This window comes from Epinephelus moara, chromosome 9 (assembly GCF_006386435.1).
Source record: "Epinephelus moara isolate mb chromosome 9, YSFRI_EMoa_1.0, whole genome shotgun sequence".
Lineage (NCBI taxonomy): Eukaryota > Metazoa > Chordata > Actinopteri > Perciformes > Serranidae > Epinephelus > Epinephelus moara.
The window spans coordinates 5,030,042-5,045,755 of NC_065514.1; the positions used below are offsets into that span (position 1 = coordinate 5,030,042).

Genomic DNA, 15,714 nt, shown 5'->3' on the forward strand with positions numbered 1-15,714 from the left:
CTCCAACAGAGACATCTTCTCTCTAGAGGATCCCGTCAATTTCATTTATTCTCACTCTCACCAGATCAATAATTAAAGCTCAAACGCATTTTTGAATTAGGACTTTTAGTATTTGCATTAAGAAGCTCGTGAAAAACAAGTTGTCAGATTTAGTAGCTATAGCTGTTATTTCATAGTGTCAGATAGGCTACATATTTCAGTATGTGCACCCCTAAGGATGGAGTACTGGGCCCATAGAGCAACACACTAGAGATTTCCACCAGTTGAGCAGGCTACTTGCAATTTAGTGCTCCACTAACTTAAATGGTGATAACATGATTCAACTTTCCAAATGTTATCGGACCGAAAGGATCAAATCCTGATAGTCAAATGAGACATTTTGTGGGGGTTGTGATGCTTAAAAATGTATCTCCTGATAAACAGACGTCTCTTTCCCAATGTAAGTCTTTGGGAAAAAAGTATGTTCAGGCCCAATGGCATCATGTGATGGACCAGGAAGTTGTAATTCCAGGGTTTAGCCATGACGAAAATTGGCTTTAAAGCCCGGCGCACTTCCTGGGGGCCTGGTTGTAGCATAATACAACATATTCTGCTCATGCAGACATGTGAATTGTATCGATTGTCTCGTCTCCTCTTGGCAAGAAAGCAAATAATCTTGTCTTTTTTATTATTCTGTGCTTTTTATAGCTTCATAACTATAGCTAGCTACATTCAGTGAAAAATTAGCTGCTTTTATATTCTTTTAAAAACTAATTTAGAGTTCAACGGAGGTTTAAAAAAGACTAAACATTGGGTTTTTAGAAAGTCAGATACTGCCTGTTAAGGTCCTGACACGCTGAAGGCTGCACACTGTTCAGTGTTGGGCTGTCTGTGAGCACCTGTCACCGTAGTTTTTTGTGGTGTGTCCCGCACCATTGGTCCTCGTTGGCCAATTCAGCATTTTGAAATGGCGGTGGAGCTCGTTGTTGAGAGAAATCACTCTGATTGGCGGTTCAGCTCAGCGTAGGAGAAGAGACATGGAAGTGAGGAAAGTAAACAAACTGCTAAAGTTGAGGGAGTTATATACGCCAATATTATTTTTTTAGCTGTTAAGCTCTTTAGCAGAGACAGTTTGTAATTATTTGTGTTATTGTTCCCTAGCGCACGGTAAATGTAATCTGTTCTTTCAACATTGCGTTGTGTTGTTAATGTGCTAACTGGCTAGCTAGCATCTTGAATCTACCCTGCTGCTGTTCTGTTCTTTGTAAAATTTATTTAGAGTTCAAGGGAGGTTTGAAAAAGACTAAGTCAGATAGGAGCATTCACATACTGTCTGGTAAGGTCCTGACACATGAAGCTGACGGTTGGCCGTTGTTTAATGTTGGGCCGTCTGTGAGCATCTGTCGCCATAGTTTTTGTGGTGTGTCCCACACCATTTGCCCTTGTTGGCCCTTTTCAGCCCTTGTTGAGATGGTATGTAAGTATTTGTGTTATAGTTAGCTAACATACGGTAAATGTACTTAGTTGCTTCAGCATTGCCTTGTGTTGTTAATGTGCTAACTTGCTAGCTGGTGTCTTGACTCCATCTTGTTGGTCCTCCCTTTGTTAATGACCAGTAGAGACTGTTGCCACCTGCTGGTATGGAGAGTTATTTCCTCCCACGCAGGCCCAGAATGTACGGGTGTGTTTGCTGTTAGCTGTCTTTGTCATGTGTTTAGGTGCAACTTCTTGGCCGAGACACAGGCAACATGAGGCGAGGCAACAGTCGTCCTTCGTCTCCACTAGTTCTTTGATGTTGGTTTGGTGTGTCTCAGCCTTTAGCCCGGTGCATGAGAGCCTGACACCCCCCGCCCTCCACCCTCCACCGTCTACCCACCCCCACAAAGACATGCAGAGTGTCCTGCCAAGGAATACAAGGGCACTGCCACATGTCACCCATTAGGTCTCTGCTGTGTAGACACACAAAATGGACAGCACATATGCAAACAGTCACATTCACATAGTCAAACTGTCTCTCTCCGAGCTTCGGCGTGTTGGAAAATAATTGGCAAGGCGGCGAGAAAGAGAGGGAGCAGCTGAGGTCTGCGTGAGATGGCTGATTTCCATCACTGCTCAACAGTCTCCCTCTCTGCCTCTCTCTGTCTGTGAACCAGAAACCAGTCGCATTGTTGTTTGGGGTAAAAAGTTCATTCTTTTATTTTTGGAGTCCTTCTGCTTTACACTGAGTCTATAAATAGCGGGGAGGTTTGTGCGCGTGAGGGTGAGTTGGGTGGAGATTTGCTGTCATCCTGGAAAAGATCAAGCGCTGCATTAAATCACACCTACAGATACGGCACACATACACCCACATACTGATTCTTATTGTTTTATGCAATCTTCCCTCCACATCTCACGTCTCAGTTTGGCCTAAAATTCCCTTCTTTTTTTTTTTTTTACGACAACATGCTGAGTGTGCTCGTCTGTGAGAGCTCTAAATTTAAACCGTGTTGATCCTTGTGCTGTTTTCCTGAAGCGAGGTAGAATCACAGGCAGCGTGACTCAGACTCCAGATATTCATGTAACGCTCTCCAGCCGGCGTGTTGCTGCTCGCTGCAGACGATCCTGATAGTGTTAATCAAAGTGTTTTGGTTTGTTGTGGCAAAACACATCAATTATCGCTTCGTGTCAGGAGCTGTCAGTTCATATTCATTCATTCCTAATGTAGAAAAAACAAGAGAGAGGTGGTGGAAATTACACAAGTCAGCTATATTAGGGCTGAAACTAATTATTATTGTCACTGTGGATTGAGCTGTTGCTTTTATTCTGGATTCATTTAGTAGTTTTTAAGTTTTTTAAATGTCATAAAATAGTGAAATATGCTCCAAAAAGTTCCCAAAGTGACAGCTTGAGATTATTTTGTCCAAACCAACAGTGTGATTAAAGATTATTGAATTTACAATCATATAAAACAGAGATAAGCAGCGAATTCTCATGTTTGAGTGAATATAATTATCGTGTTTGGCTCATTAAGCCATGTAAAACTGCATTTATTATTGAGTTCTTGAAATTAAAATGCCAAACTACAGTGTGTGTGTTCATGGTAGTGAAGGAACATGTCAGCTAGTGCAGTTGTGTGGCTCACTGATGTGTTTTTAACTGTTTCTGGACGACAATGGAGCTCTGTGGCACAGAGGGAGAATCATATATCACGCTTGACGACAATGCAGCGAGCCTTTAGTGAAACTTCATCGTCGGTTTTGGTCTGTTCTTGGCATTTGTTGACAATAGGAAAAAAATATCATCAGTGTGATCCTTGAATATTTTAGTGCTGGTTGATTCAGTGTCACCTGCGGTCACTGATGGTTTCCTGCTACGGCTTAAAGTTCAAGTTACTCGTGTGTCGACCACAAAGTGAATCGAATGTGCCTCGAGTGGTTTCTCTGTTGGAAATACAGACAAGGAAGAGGAGCGTATAACAGCTAGACTCTTTAGGAACCGCTACGACCCGGCGAAAAGTCACAAGGGGCGTCTCCATTCACCTCTTTTTATTTGAATTTTCTTTTGTGCTTAAAAAATCCTGAGTGGAAACACCAAAAATTTGAAAAATATCTTGAAATATCGTAATGTTTTTTTGCCTGGGGAGGTGGAAAAGTGGTAGGTGGAAACATTCAATGAGTAAAAGATGATGTGTACATCATCACGTCAACACGTTCTCATGCCAGGTCAACAAATACCAACAAACTGTCACGCCCCCTCTGTGTCTCATAGCGACACAAAGGCCACAGAGATTAAATAACACGTGGTTAATGTCATGAAACAGTTGCAGTTAGGTTTAGGCAACCAAAATACTTGGTTAGGTCTAGGTATGTTCCTGGCGACTAAACGAAAAGTTGAATTAAGACTAGTCGACTAGTCTAAAAGAGGAAAACACTCAGAAAACAGCCTTTAATCACAATCTTCAACAACCATGTTGGATTTTAAATGCCGCTGAAGTACGACACACTTTGCTCCGTGCAGTATCAATGTGAACATGACGGCAACTCAGTCAAAAGTTAACCACTAAAATAACATCTAAAATAAATTAATTGCCTCTGAAATGTGTGGCACATTGAACCTTGCAGATTATCTGACAGAAATGATAGCAGTTCACTTTAAAGTTAATAAAACAACATGTAAATGCGCCGTGCAGTATGAATGTAAACCTGCACATTATCTCACAACAACTCACTTAAAGTCAGCAAATAATATAACGTCTCAAAAAAGATTGATTGCTGCTTAATTCATTTTCTAGATCAAAGTGCTGCCAAACTGCGCTGGTTTTGTGAGAGGATATCTCTCCAATTTCCCACCGTGCTGTTTTAAAACTCCAGTCAACTCGAGCATTACCGCGGGGAGGGCGACTGCTGTCTGACAGCTCTGTAGCACCCACTAGTGGCGGGCGGCTGCATGACACTTAAGCAGCCTTGTACATGAATAAAAAACAAATTGGTTTAACGGACTACTGTTTCTGGTGCCGACTAGCGAGGGGGCGGACGATTAATCGTTGAGACGACTAATCGCGCGCATCCCACAGCGGGAAATCCAAACTCCTGGTGACAATCTAAAAATACCTTCCATAAATAGTATCATAAAAGGGGTTTGTTATAGAGCTGAAGGATTGGCAGAGGGATCGATATGTTATTTTTCAGTAAAAATGGCTGCATGGTTCCAGCTAGGGCTGGGCGATATGAAGATATTATATCGGTATCGAGATATTCCACTATATATCGTCTTAAGTTGTGGATATCGTTGTATCGTGAGATGGCAAAAATGGTATTTTTTCCCTTGTTGTAAAGGCTGAAATATAATAAAGTGATGTAACTTTATCAACTTACCAGACTTTTCATTTGTTTTAACGCTTGACTTCACTCAGTCGTTATATTCACATTATTGATGATTATTAATCAAAAATCTTATTGTGTTAATATTTTCTGGAGAAAACAATAGTCATCTCTACAACTTTGCTGCATCACAGAGGGTATAAAAAATGTTTTCGATTTTGTCTCCCAATCCTAGCATTAATGAAGTGCTTTTGAGGAGATTTAAAAACATAGAGATGTATATCGCGCATCGAGATATAGCCTAAAAATATTGTGATATAACTTTCAGGACAGAGCCCGAGTTCCAGCCTCTCAACCTTTAGGATAAGCTGTTTTTCCTTGCACCAGAGTAAAGTGAATATTTTTGGGTTTTGGACTGTTGGTTGAACAAAACAACAAAGTTTAACATCACCTTTGTATCTTGAGAAACTTTTGATGGATATTAGTCACTATTTTTAGATATTTTATAGACAGATTTATCTATAATAAAAAATAATGGTTTGACGCCACCCCAGCTTGACATAATGAAAATCCTATTATGCTCATTAAGAGATGAGGCAGACGAGCAGCATTTGAAGAAGTGCATTAACTTAAAGAAAGCACAGCAGTAATCTTCTCTCCTTGTGTTTCACCAAGCACACCTTCGTCATCCTCTTACGTCTTTGCGATCCCAATTTCATTCTCCATTTCCTCCCGTGTGCCTGAGGGCGGCCGCCTCCTGAAAGTGAGCATGTCTTTTTCTTTCTCTTTTCTTCACCTGCTGCGATGACGGCAGAGTGCTGCCAAGAAAACCTGACGTGAGTGTGTGTGTGTTTGTGTGCGTCTGTCTCAGCGTGTGTGAACATCCAGTTAACTCGGCGACCCAAGCTCTTAAGCTCCACTTCAGGAGCAAGACACGGGTCACATGGCACACACACACATTCACACACTGCATGCACTGGTAGTCCTGCACAGGTCCATCTTTAACCTGTCAGTATATCACATATGTTTCTTCTCTGTGCTGTTGTAGTCGTGTTTTCAGACCCTGTGACTCCTCATAGAGAACATCACCTTCTCAGTGGGTGTCTTTTTTTAACCTGCTCCTCATGGTATTAAAGGAATACCTCGCCCTCCAAATGATCATTTGCATATCAATTACTCACCCCATGTTGCTTTTAATTTGTGAAGAAAACTTTGTTTTGCTCGCAAGCCTTCACGGTGAATGAAGAATCCGAAAACAGAGAAAAGTCTTGATGAACTGAAGTCAAAGGGGTCCACGTTTAACAAGAGCAAAACTCTATCAAAACATCTGTTTACAAACTCTCACACAAGTCATGCAGTATAATCCAAGTCTCATTTATCCAGTCGTGTGCTCAATACTTACCAAATTTTTGCTAAAACCTTGTAAAACGTATCTATGCTCTCTTCAAAGCCAGACTCCATTGACAAAAACAGTAATTTTACCTCGCTGAACACAGGAGCTGCTGGTCTACTGCTGCCTCAATCAGTCACTTTGTTTGTGTTATTGTGTGACTTTGGTGGATCTGAAGTAACCCGTTAAAATGTCGAAGTCACACAATAACACAAACAAACCAATCTATGGAGGCAGAGGTAGACCAGCAACTCCCATGTTCAGTGACATAAATTTACTGTTTTTGTCGATGGAGTTTGGCTTTGAAGAGAGCGTAGGTAAATTTCACTTCCAGTTCAGTTTTAATTAGTACAGTTTTGATAAAAGTGTATGCGTTTGGGAAGTATTGAGCATTCCACTGGATAAATAAGACTTGGTTTATACTGCATGAGTTGTGTGAGATATGATACTATAAGATACGATACGATACGATACGATATGATACGATACGATATGCTTTATTAGGGAAATTTGTTTTGGGCTCAGGAGCTGCTGCCTTACAGCAATAGCCCAGAAGAAATGAAGCATACATGATAAAAACACATACTACATGTAACAGTGTTGCACATTAGCATTCATGTATTACACATAACACCAGCACACAACAGAGCACCATTAGCAAAGCACCACAAAATCCCTAAAGCATCGAGCGTCATATAGTCTCGCTGTTGTTATGACTTCAGTTCATCAAGAGTTGTCTGTAGTTTTGGATTCTTCGCTCTTCACTCTCGCAAGAATTCAGCTAGGGTTGCAGTATATATATATGTTTGGATTTATTTTGACATGGCGCAGCTCCTAATAGAGTTTCATGTTTTTTTTTCTGTGACTAAGCGACCAATGAAATTTTGCCGACTAATGACCTTCCAAGTTGACGAACGTTTGGTCGACTATTAGGGGGGCAGCCCTGGTTAAATCTTCCCTTTATGTTAGTTATTTTCTAAGGGGAGACTTTTTATCAATCAATCAATCAATCAATTTTATTTATAAAGCCCAATATCACAAATCACAATTTGCCTCACAGGGCTTTACAGCATACATCATCCCTCTGTCCTTTGGACCCTCACAGCTGATCAGGAAAAACTCCCCAACAAAACACTTTAACGGGGAAAAAATGGTAGAAAGCTCAGGAAGAGCAACTGAGGAGGGATCCCTCTTCCAGGACGGACAGACGTTTTTACACAAACTTCCATTAACAAAATGATTTCAAGTTTCAATTATAGTATTAAAATGTTCTTTCAACCGACAGTAACCCCCTCTAAATGGTCATTTGGGGGGTGAAGTATTCCAGAGTGAGTGGTTTAATGTGAGGGGTGTGAGTGGGGGGTTAGCTGTGGAGGTTTAGCAGCAGTGTTGGAGAAGATATACTGAAAGTTAAAGCAGGAAATAGATCTGTAAACTGAGATGGATGTTTATAACAGACAATTTGGGGAATAACTTCACTGTTCACGTTCAGTGTCTCTTCCCTCATGCTTTGCTGAAGATACACATAAACATTTAACGCAACGTAGGGGCTCATGGGTAACTGTAGGTCACAGACGAGTCAACACACTTGGTTTTGTTGCAGCCTGCAGCAATTTTACAGCTCATTGACGTTTAAATTCAGGTTTGATGGACATAAACCACAATTTCCTGTTAAATATTTTTTTTGTGTGTTACAGTAATCAGATATTGTTTATCATTTAAAGCCTAATTGCTTCATTTCCATTTTAATAATCAGGTTTTAGTTTATATGAGTCTATTTTTAATGCTCGTTTATTTTCAACACTTTAATCTTTATTGCCGCTCTTGTAAATCTGAGCTGTGATTACGCCTTCTTTCCAAAGGCAAAAGGTTTTTCCAGTAAAACTTACAGTCGCCAATAGATACAATATTTTAGTTATTTATAATTGTATTCATTTTTAAATCTCTTTTTCAATTCTCTTTGTGTGTTCTGCAGGTTTTTAATGTTTCTGTGTCGTGCTTCTGCCTTTGTGAAGCACATTTTATTGCATCTTTTTGTATTAAATGTCTTTTATAAATAAAGTTAATTATTATTTTTAATGACCTGAACCTCAGCCCGTCACGTTTCCCCCTTGCTCGTCCTACCTCAGCTCCACCCAGAGAGGAAGTTTTCTGGCGAGCGGTAAAAACGAAATCCTGCCTTCAAGTATGGTTTCTGAAAGACCTCCAGATGTTTTTTACGACGGAGCCAAACTTATGTCTCTTTATTATTTGCATTCTGACATGCCCGCTTGTTTCACTTCCTCCTGAGCATACAGTAACCCCCTAAGGAAGCTGGGCTTCAGGGCGTGTCGGGGGGATACATGCAGCAATGAATGGACGGGCATGCAAACAGACAACACGCTGCCTGTCTGTGCGTGCATGGCGGTTACACTCTACACTACAGCACGACATGATACCCACACGCAATCCTTTTTTTGTAATTAAATGTGTTGTTCATACATGTTTCTGTTTGAGTTCGGTTTTGCAATCTTTTGTCGTTTAACACGCCACCTACTTCAGCTGTGACACAGAGTCCTAAAACCAGTTCATCCTCTACCTCTGATCCGTGTGCAGGCATGTGTGAGTTTGGCTGGGACTGATGATGATGATGATGTTTTGTTTGCGTCTCTTTGCAGGAGCCAGTAGTTTGGGATTGAAAAGTGAAAAACTGTGAGGATCTGGAAGTCAATCAGAGGAGCCAGAGAAGAAGACGACGTTTGTGAAAAAGAGAAAAAACAAAATAGCCAAGATGGGGAGAAAAAAGATTCAGATAGCACGGATTATGGATGAACGCAACAGACATGTAAGTGCACAGAAGACTCTGACACCTTTCACCTCTTCACCACCTTTCACATGTTGATCTCATGTCTGAATAAACCTACAGTTTCTCACTCTAACATTAAAGTCACAACATCAGTCTTTGGAGGTCGGACCCGTGACACTTTTAACCCGATGCAAGCCTGAACTGAACTATGTTTTTATGGATTTTTTTTTTTTTACAAATTTGGCACAAACGTTCACCTGGACAACTTTGGTTGTCGAAGGCCAAAGGTCAAGGTCATTGCGACCTTGTGTCTGTCTCATTCTCATAAATGCGATTTTTCAAGCAGTCCATGAGTGTTTGTATTTGGCACAAACACCAAATGGACACCAATGAACTCATTCAGATTGGGTTGTCAAAGGTCAAAGGCCAAGGTCACTGTGACCTCATATGTCTCACTGCCATTAACACGATATCTCACCAATGCCTTGAGGGAAATTTATTCAAATCTGGCACAGTTCGCTTGGACTTCACAATGAATTGATCCGATTTTGGTCACAGAAGGTCACAGGTCAAGGTCATCGTGGCCTTGCGTCTGTCTCATTCTCATGAACGCAATTTCTCAAGAACACCTTGAGGGAATTACTTAAAATTTGGAATGAACATCTACTTTGAGTAAGAGATGAACTAATAAGAATTTCGTGGCATAAGGTCAAGGTAACTGTGACCTTGTATCTGTCTCAATCTCTTGAATGCAATTTCTCAAGAACACCTTGAGGGAATTACTTCAAATTTGGAGCAAACATCTACTTTGAGTAAGAGATAAACTAATAAGCATTTGGTGGCATAAGGTCAAAGTAACTGTGACCTTGCATCTGTCTTATTCTCATGAACGCAATTTCCCAAGAAGTCCTTGAGGGAATTTCCTTGAATTTGGCACAAACGGCAACTTGGTCAAGAACAAACTGATTAGAATTTGGTGGTCAGAGGTCAAGGTAACTGTGACCTTGCATCTGTTTCATTCTGTGAACGTAATTTCTCAAGAAGTCCTTGAGGGAATTTCCATTAATTTCGCACAGATGTCCAGTTGGCTCACCCATGAACTGATTACATTTTGGTTGTCAAAGGCCAAGGTCGCTGTGACCTCATATGTCTGCAACACTGGCTCTAGATAGGGCCATTTATGTTTTTCACATCTTCGTGTCATCCACCAGTTTTCCTTCACTCTTGGCACAGGGGCAAAAGTTTCACTTCTGCAATCTCACTGCCAGATGCCACTTAATCATACACACTGGACATTAGAGGGATAGTTCTGTTTGTTTTTTTACGTGGGTTACTTATCCATAGTCAGTGCATTACCTACAGTAGATGGCAGTCTGCATGCCTCCAGTTGAGAGAAGCAGGCAGAAGTAGCAACACAGAAACTAGCAGTGTACTGCTGTGGATGGGGGCAGCATCAAAACATATTGTAGCCACCCCAAAAGTCAATATCAGTAGTCAAAACAGACTTCAGAATTCAACATCTTTCGTCTTTCGTGTCGCACATTCATTTAGTCTTTAGCTGCAAATTAAGTTACGACCTATAAGAGAATGGAAGATTTAAACTCTAAATCTCATCACTGTTTTCCTGCATCCTCTTCCTCTCGTGTAACAGGTGTCAAATATTGTGTTTTGGTAGGTGTGTTTTCATATTTGAATAAAGTTACTGATGTCCGAGTGACAAAAAGCCATCCCCCCAACACATACACGAAGCTCGGTAAAGTTTTCTGTGTCTTTAAAAGGAGCTTTAAACACACAAACACAAAACCAGCCTCATGCAGACACACTGCAGTTCCTCAAACTGGTGATATCATGTCATGTGATCCTCACGAGAGGCCTGCTGGCTCAATGCAAGAGATATGACAGTTGAGTAATGAGAGCTCATTGTCAATGGGGCTTGTGTCACACACAAATGCACACACACACACACACTCACACACAGGTCTTGTCTGGGGGAGCGGTTCCTCTCTTCCTGTTATGACAGGAAATGCAGGCACATATGCTTCCTGACCCCCGTTAGCAGGGCAGCACTGACCTCATCACAGTCCTTCCCTGGCCTGTGTGATGGTATACTAATGTGTGTATGTGTGTGTTGTGTATCTTTATCTTTAAAGGAGCACACCAGTGTGTTTATAAGTTTTAGCTCCTTTTTTGCAATCAAAAGAAAAACTCTGGTTTATTCCGACTTTATTTTCATAGCTCCAGTTATAATAACATTAAACTCATCAAGTTAATTACTGACATCTGGGAGCAATATTGCGTAGAATAGGTCCAACATGGCAACAAACAGGAGCAGTCAGGCGATCACGCAGGTTGGAAACAAACCTTCAGGTTAATTAAACGTATTTAGCAGAGAAAACAAAGGCCAACAGTGAGATTATGACCCAAACTTATTGTAAACAACAACAACAGACGGACTTCCTGCCTCAACTTTGACCTACCGCGCTCACCCAAGTGTCCGTGTGGTTTTCCTGAGCAGTGAGGGATTGCTACCAATATCTCAGGTGCACCCGTTTTCCTGTTTAACCTCCAAAATAAAGTGTTTTTAAATTATCTGCTTGTGTACAACCTGATCGTCTGACTGCTCGTCTCAAACCTATTTTCAGCCAGCGACAAACGTGGTGAATTCAAGGAACTGAAAAGTAAAACCCCAAGCTGTAATTCACAGTAGGCACAACGCTGTCCATTTTCTGTTTCACCTCAGGCAGCCCATTGACTTCCATTCTTTTTCAGCACAGTATTGAAAATCAATCAGCAGACTCTTGAAACTTGCAGGAGTTGTGTAATCCATCACAACTGAACATAAAGTCTGCGTTCACGTACATTATTTATGTGTGGTAATGCTTTTTAAGTGCAGATTGATTTTAACAGTCCACACTGCTTCACTTCATATTGTACTGAAATGAATGGAGACAAATGGATGAATGGAAACAAACAAAATTTTGTTTTAAATTTAAATAAGATAGAGTCCTAAGAGTCTACAGCCACACTACCCACTCTGTGAGGCTGTTCTTAAGCTAAGCTAAATGCTAACATCAGCATGCTAACATGTTGATGTTTATTAAGTACGTTTATCTTCACTATCTTAGTTTAGCAGGTTAGCATGCTAAAATTAGCTAATTAGCAGTAAAAACAGAGTCAAACTGAGGCTGATGGGAATTACGGATAGTGGAAAAAATCGATACAGCATAGTATCGCAGTATTTTACGTGGCGATATTGTATCAATACACAAACACCAAGTATCAATCTTTTATTATATACATTAATTATTTTTGCTAATACGCATTTAATACAGTTTTTGGTACTAGAATAATAAAATCAGATGCTTTTTCGGTCCACTAGATGGTGCTGAGGTCTCAGTCAGCGGCATTTGGCAGGAAGTTCATCAAAACAAAGATGGAAGCACTGGGGAAAGAAATCAGAAATGCGCCATTGGCATTTAAATCAAATGTCTGGACTTATTTGGGATTTTTTAACATGGAAGGAAAGGACGACTTGGAAATGATACATGAGACTTGCAAACAGTGTCATATGAGAATAGAATACTCTGGGATACTGTGAACATGAGGGCTCACCTCACACGCCACCATCCAGACATAGCGTTAGCCGCTGACGGCAAAGCTAACGCTAAACCTGCTTTGCCGAAAAATTAACCAACACTGGACAGAAGCAAACATTGCAGACCTCCTGCAAACTGCAGCAAAATAATAGTATCGCAATAGTATCGTATCGTGATCTAAGTACCGTGATAATATCTTCTGGGGAGCATGAATGTCAAAATGTCATGGCAGTCCAGCTAGGAAGTTGTTGAGATATTTTAGTCTGGACTACAAACGTCAACCTCATGGTGGCGCTAAAGGAAAAGTCAGAGGATCACCTTAGTCTGTATGTCCATCCGCTGGGGAACATGAATATCTGTTCCAAAGTTCATGAGAATACTTTCAAGAATTGTTTGTAAAAAATGTTTCAGGATGTCCCTTTAATCAGATCTAAATCCTCCAATGAAGACGTTCTTATGTCGTTTCTTCTCTCTGTCTTTTCTCCAGGTGACGTTCACCAAACGTAAGTTTGGTCTGATGAAGAAAGCGTACGAGCTGAGCGTGTTGTGCGACTGTGAGATCGCCCTCATCATCTTCAACAGCACGAACAAGCTGTTTCAGTACGCCAGCACCGACATGGACAAAGTTCTGCTCAAATACACCGAGTACAACGAGCCGCACGAGAGCAGGACCAACTCCGACATCGTGGACGTAAGTCACACACACAAATATACACGTACTGGCTTTAGAGCCGAAACAACTGGTTGATGAACTGGTTAGTTGGTTAAGGGACATTTGGATGATTAATTTGATAATAGATAAACTTTTAAAGTATTTTTTTAAGCAAAAGTGTTCTGGTTCCAGCTTCTTAAATGTAAATACTCAATGGTTTTGCATGTTTTTCTTGTTGCACTCATCCAGAAGCGAACAAATACTATTATCTATTAATTGATTTAATATACTGGCAGAATTATTTTGATTATTGACTGGTCATTTAAGTTATCGTTCAAGCTGAATGCCTTTCTTTCTTGTTTTTATGCAATGATAAACTGAGTATCTTTAGGTTTTAGACTGTTGGTTGGATAAAAAGAGACATTTTAAGACATCACATTGTTCATACGTAATTATTTGTGGTAATTTTTCATTATTTTCAAACAGTTTGTAAACTAAACGACTTAATGATAATATTAAATTAAGATATTTGCGTGGTTTCTTAAAGCTCTTTGATTATAATCCGAGTATCTTTGGGTGTTGGACTGTTGGTCAAATAAAACTTAACATTTGAAGTCGTCACACTACTTGATTTTCACCCAGATTTACCATTCGCAGTCAGTTTTTTGAGATTGCCACCAGAAGGTTCAGGTCAGAGGCAAACCCGCGCCTCCTCCAATAAGCGACTATAACCACGTGAACTTTCATAGATGTGTTCTGAGAGATGTGCCGATGTGTCGCAGACGCCTAAGAGATACCTAGCAGTAGGGGTGTAATGGTACGTGTATTTGCCCCCAACTGCTAAATGGAGGAAGACGGTATTTGACATTCGTTTGGCACAGTCTGTGACCTAAACAGTCGAGATAATATATTTTTGTGGACTCGTCACTGTCTACCAGCTGTAGCATGCCAGTTGGCGGACAACAATAAGTGTCTAAATGTATGCCAATTCTGTTCAACTGAAGAACATTTAATTTACAATTGCATCAACCGAATGTGTCAGTTAGTGGATCAAGACAGGAAGAGATCTGAAGGAGAAGCTATTGTTCCCACGTCTCCCCAACGGTTCTTTCGTCCATGTTCTTGTCCTTATTTTCCGTATTTTTTGACGCAAATCAGTACGCAAACAACGAGGGGTACAAATAATTTCCCCTCGGGGATCAATAAAGTATTTCTGAATCACCGTAGGATCGACGATACGATATGATCACGATACTCCAATCTCGCTTATGGTCTTTTCCTGTATCACGTCTCGCATGTGTTTTTTTTTTTTGACTAAATATAGTTCAGAGACCAGACGCTCTTGTCGGAGATTCCTCCAGTGAAATGTCTTGTAATATGTGAGCCCCAGTCACAGATCAGGCATGTAATGTGCAAACCACAACAACTCAAAGACTTTCAAAGCTCTATAGTGTCTAGGTGCCACAACTGTCTGAGAGGGGTGTGAGGTTATTAAAATTAGAAACTGGTCGTGTGTCAGAGTTATTCAGACCCTCAGCTTCATTTGTAGACCATAAAAGTGTGTGTGGCAGCAGTGTGTGCAGCACAGAGCAGCACTGCACTGAACCTTGTTCTGCTTTGACTTATGTAACAGTGTTAGGAGAACACAATAGCAAGTGTATGCCTCTGTGGACACACACACACACTCACACACGCTCTGTGGACATTTGCTAAGCTCACCATGTCACCAAGGTCAAGCTTATGTGGTCAGATGTCAAAGAGCAGGCAGGAGTCAGGAGCTGCTGCAGCACAGAAGGAAGTTAATTTTTATACCTACAGATCATGAAGCATCATAAGAAACAGTGAATTATAAACATAAAAAGATGCAGACTAATGTTTCTGATATCAGACATTGTGTGTGGAGCAGCAGTGCATGGCTGAACTGATAAACTGATCAGTAACAAGACAGGAAACCAGTTGTAAACCTGTGACAACAAACTAAAAGAGTTGAGTTTGTTTTGGAAGATCCCCGTGTTGCTGTTGTGTTTACCGTGTTGCACATGTACATGCTGTATGTGCGCTTGTACCTGAGCTGTTCCCTCCACGCGACCCACCACATGGCCTCTTGGCAGGCCCCCTCAGAACCAGGCTTACCTGCTCTGTAATCCTCTGTAATCTGCCACAATCCTGTTTAGCTCGTTACTATAATCTGTCCAGGCAGCCTCTTCATCTCTGCAGCGTATCCACACAGTGTGAACCAGCTGGCTTATTTACTGCTCTCACTGTATCTGCAGCCACGTTTACATCTCTCGCTGCTCTCCAGCCTCCTCTCCTGGTCTTTTGTCTTGTTCTCCTTGTGCTTTTGTTGCTTTGGAGGGAGAGTGTGGTACCTAGGTGCAGTACAACATACATACCCCTTTTGCTGCCTTAATCCTTGGTGTCATAGATTCAACAAGGTGCTGGAAACATTCCTCAGAGATTTTGGTCCATATTGACATGATGACATCACACAGTTGCTGCAGATTTGTCGGCTG

At 41.0% G+C, this 15,714-nt stretch overlaps 1 protein-coding gene across 3 annotated transcripts in view; it reads left to right on the top strand.

Moving 5' to 3' along the window:
• mef2ca (myocyte enhancer factor 2ca) overlaps nt 1-15,714 on the top strand; it is a 46,982-nt gene that overhangs the window by 9,817 nt on the left and 21,451 nt on the right. For all 3 annotated transcript variants that reach the window (XM_050052602.1, XM_050052605.1, XM_050052604.1), the window contains 2 exons: nt 8,826-8,992; nt 13,037-13,240. In XM_050052602.1, the coding sequence (XP_049908559.1) occupies nt 8,939-8,992; nt 13,037-13,240 (258 nt within the window). In that variant the 5' untranslated portion in view covers nt 8,826-8,938. The remainder of the gene's footprint in view (nt 1-8,825; nt 8,993-13,036; nt 13,241-15,714) is intronic.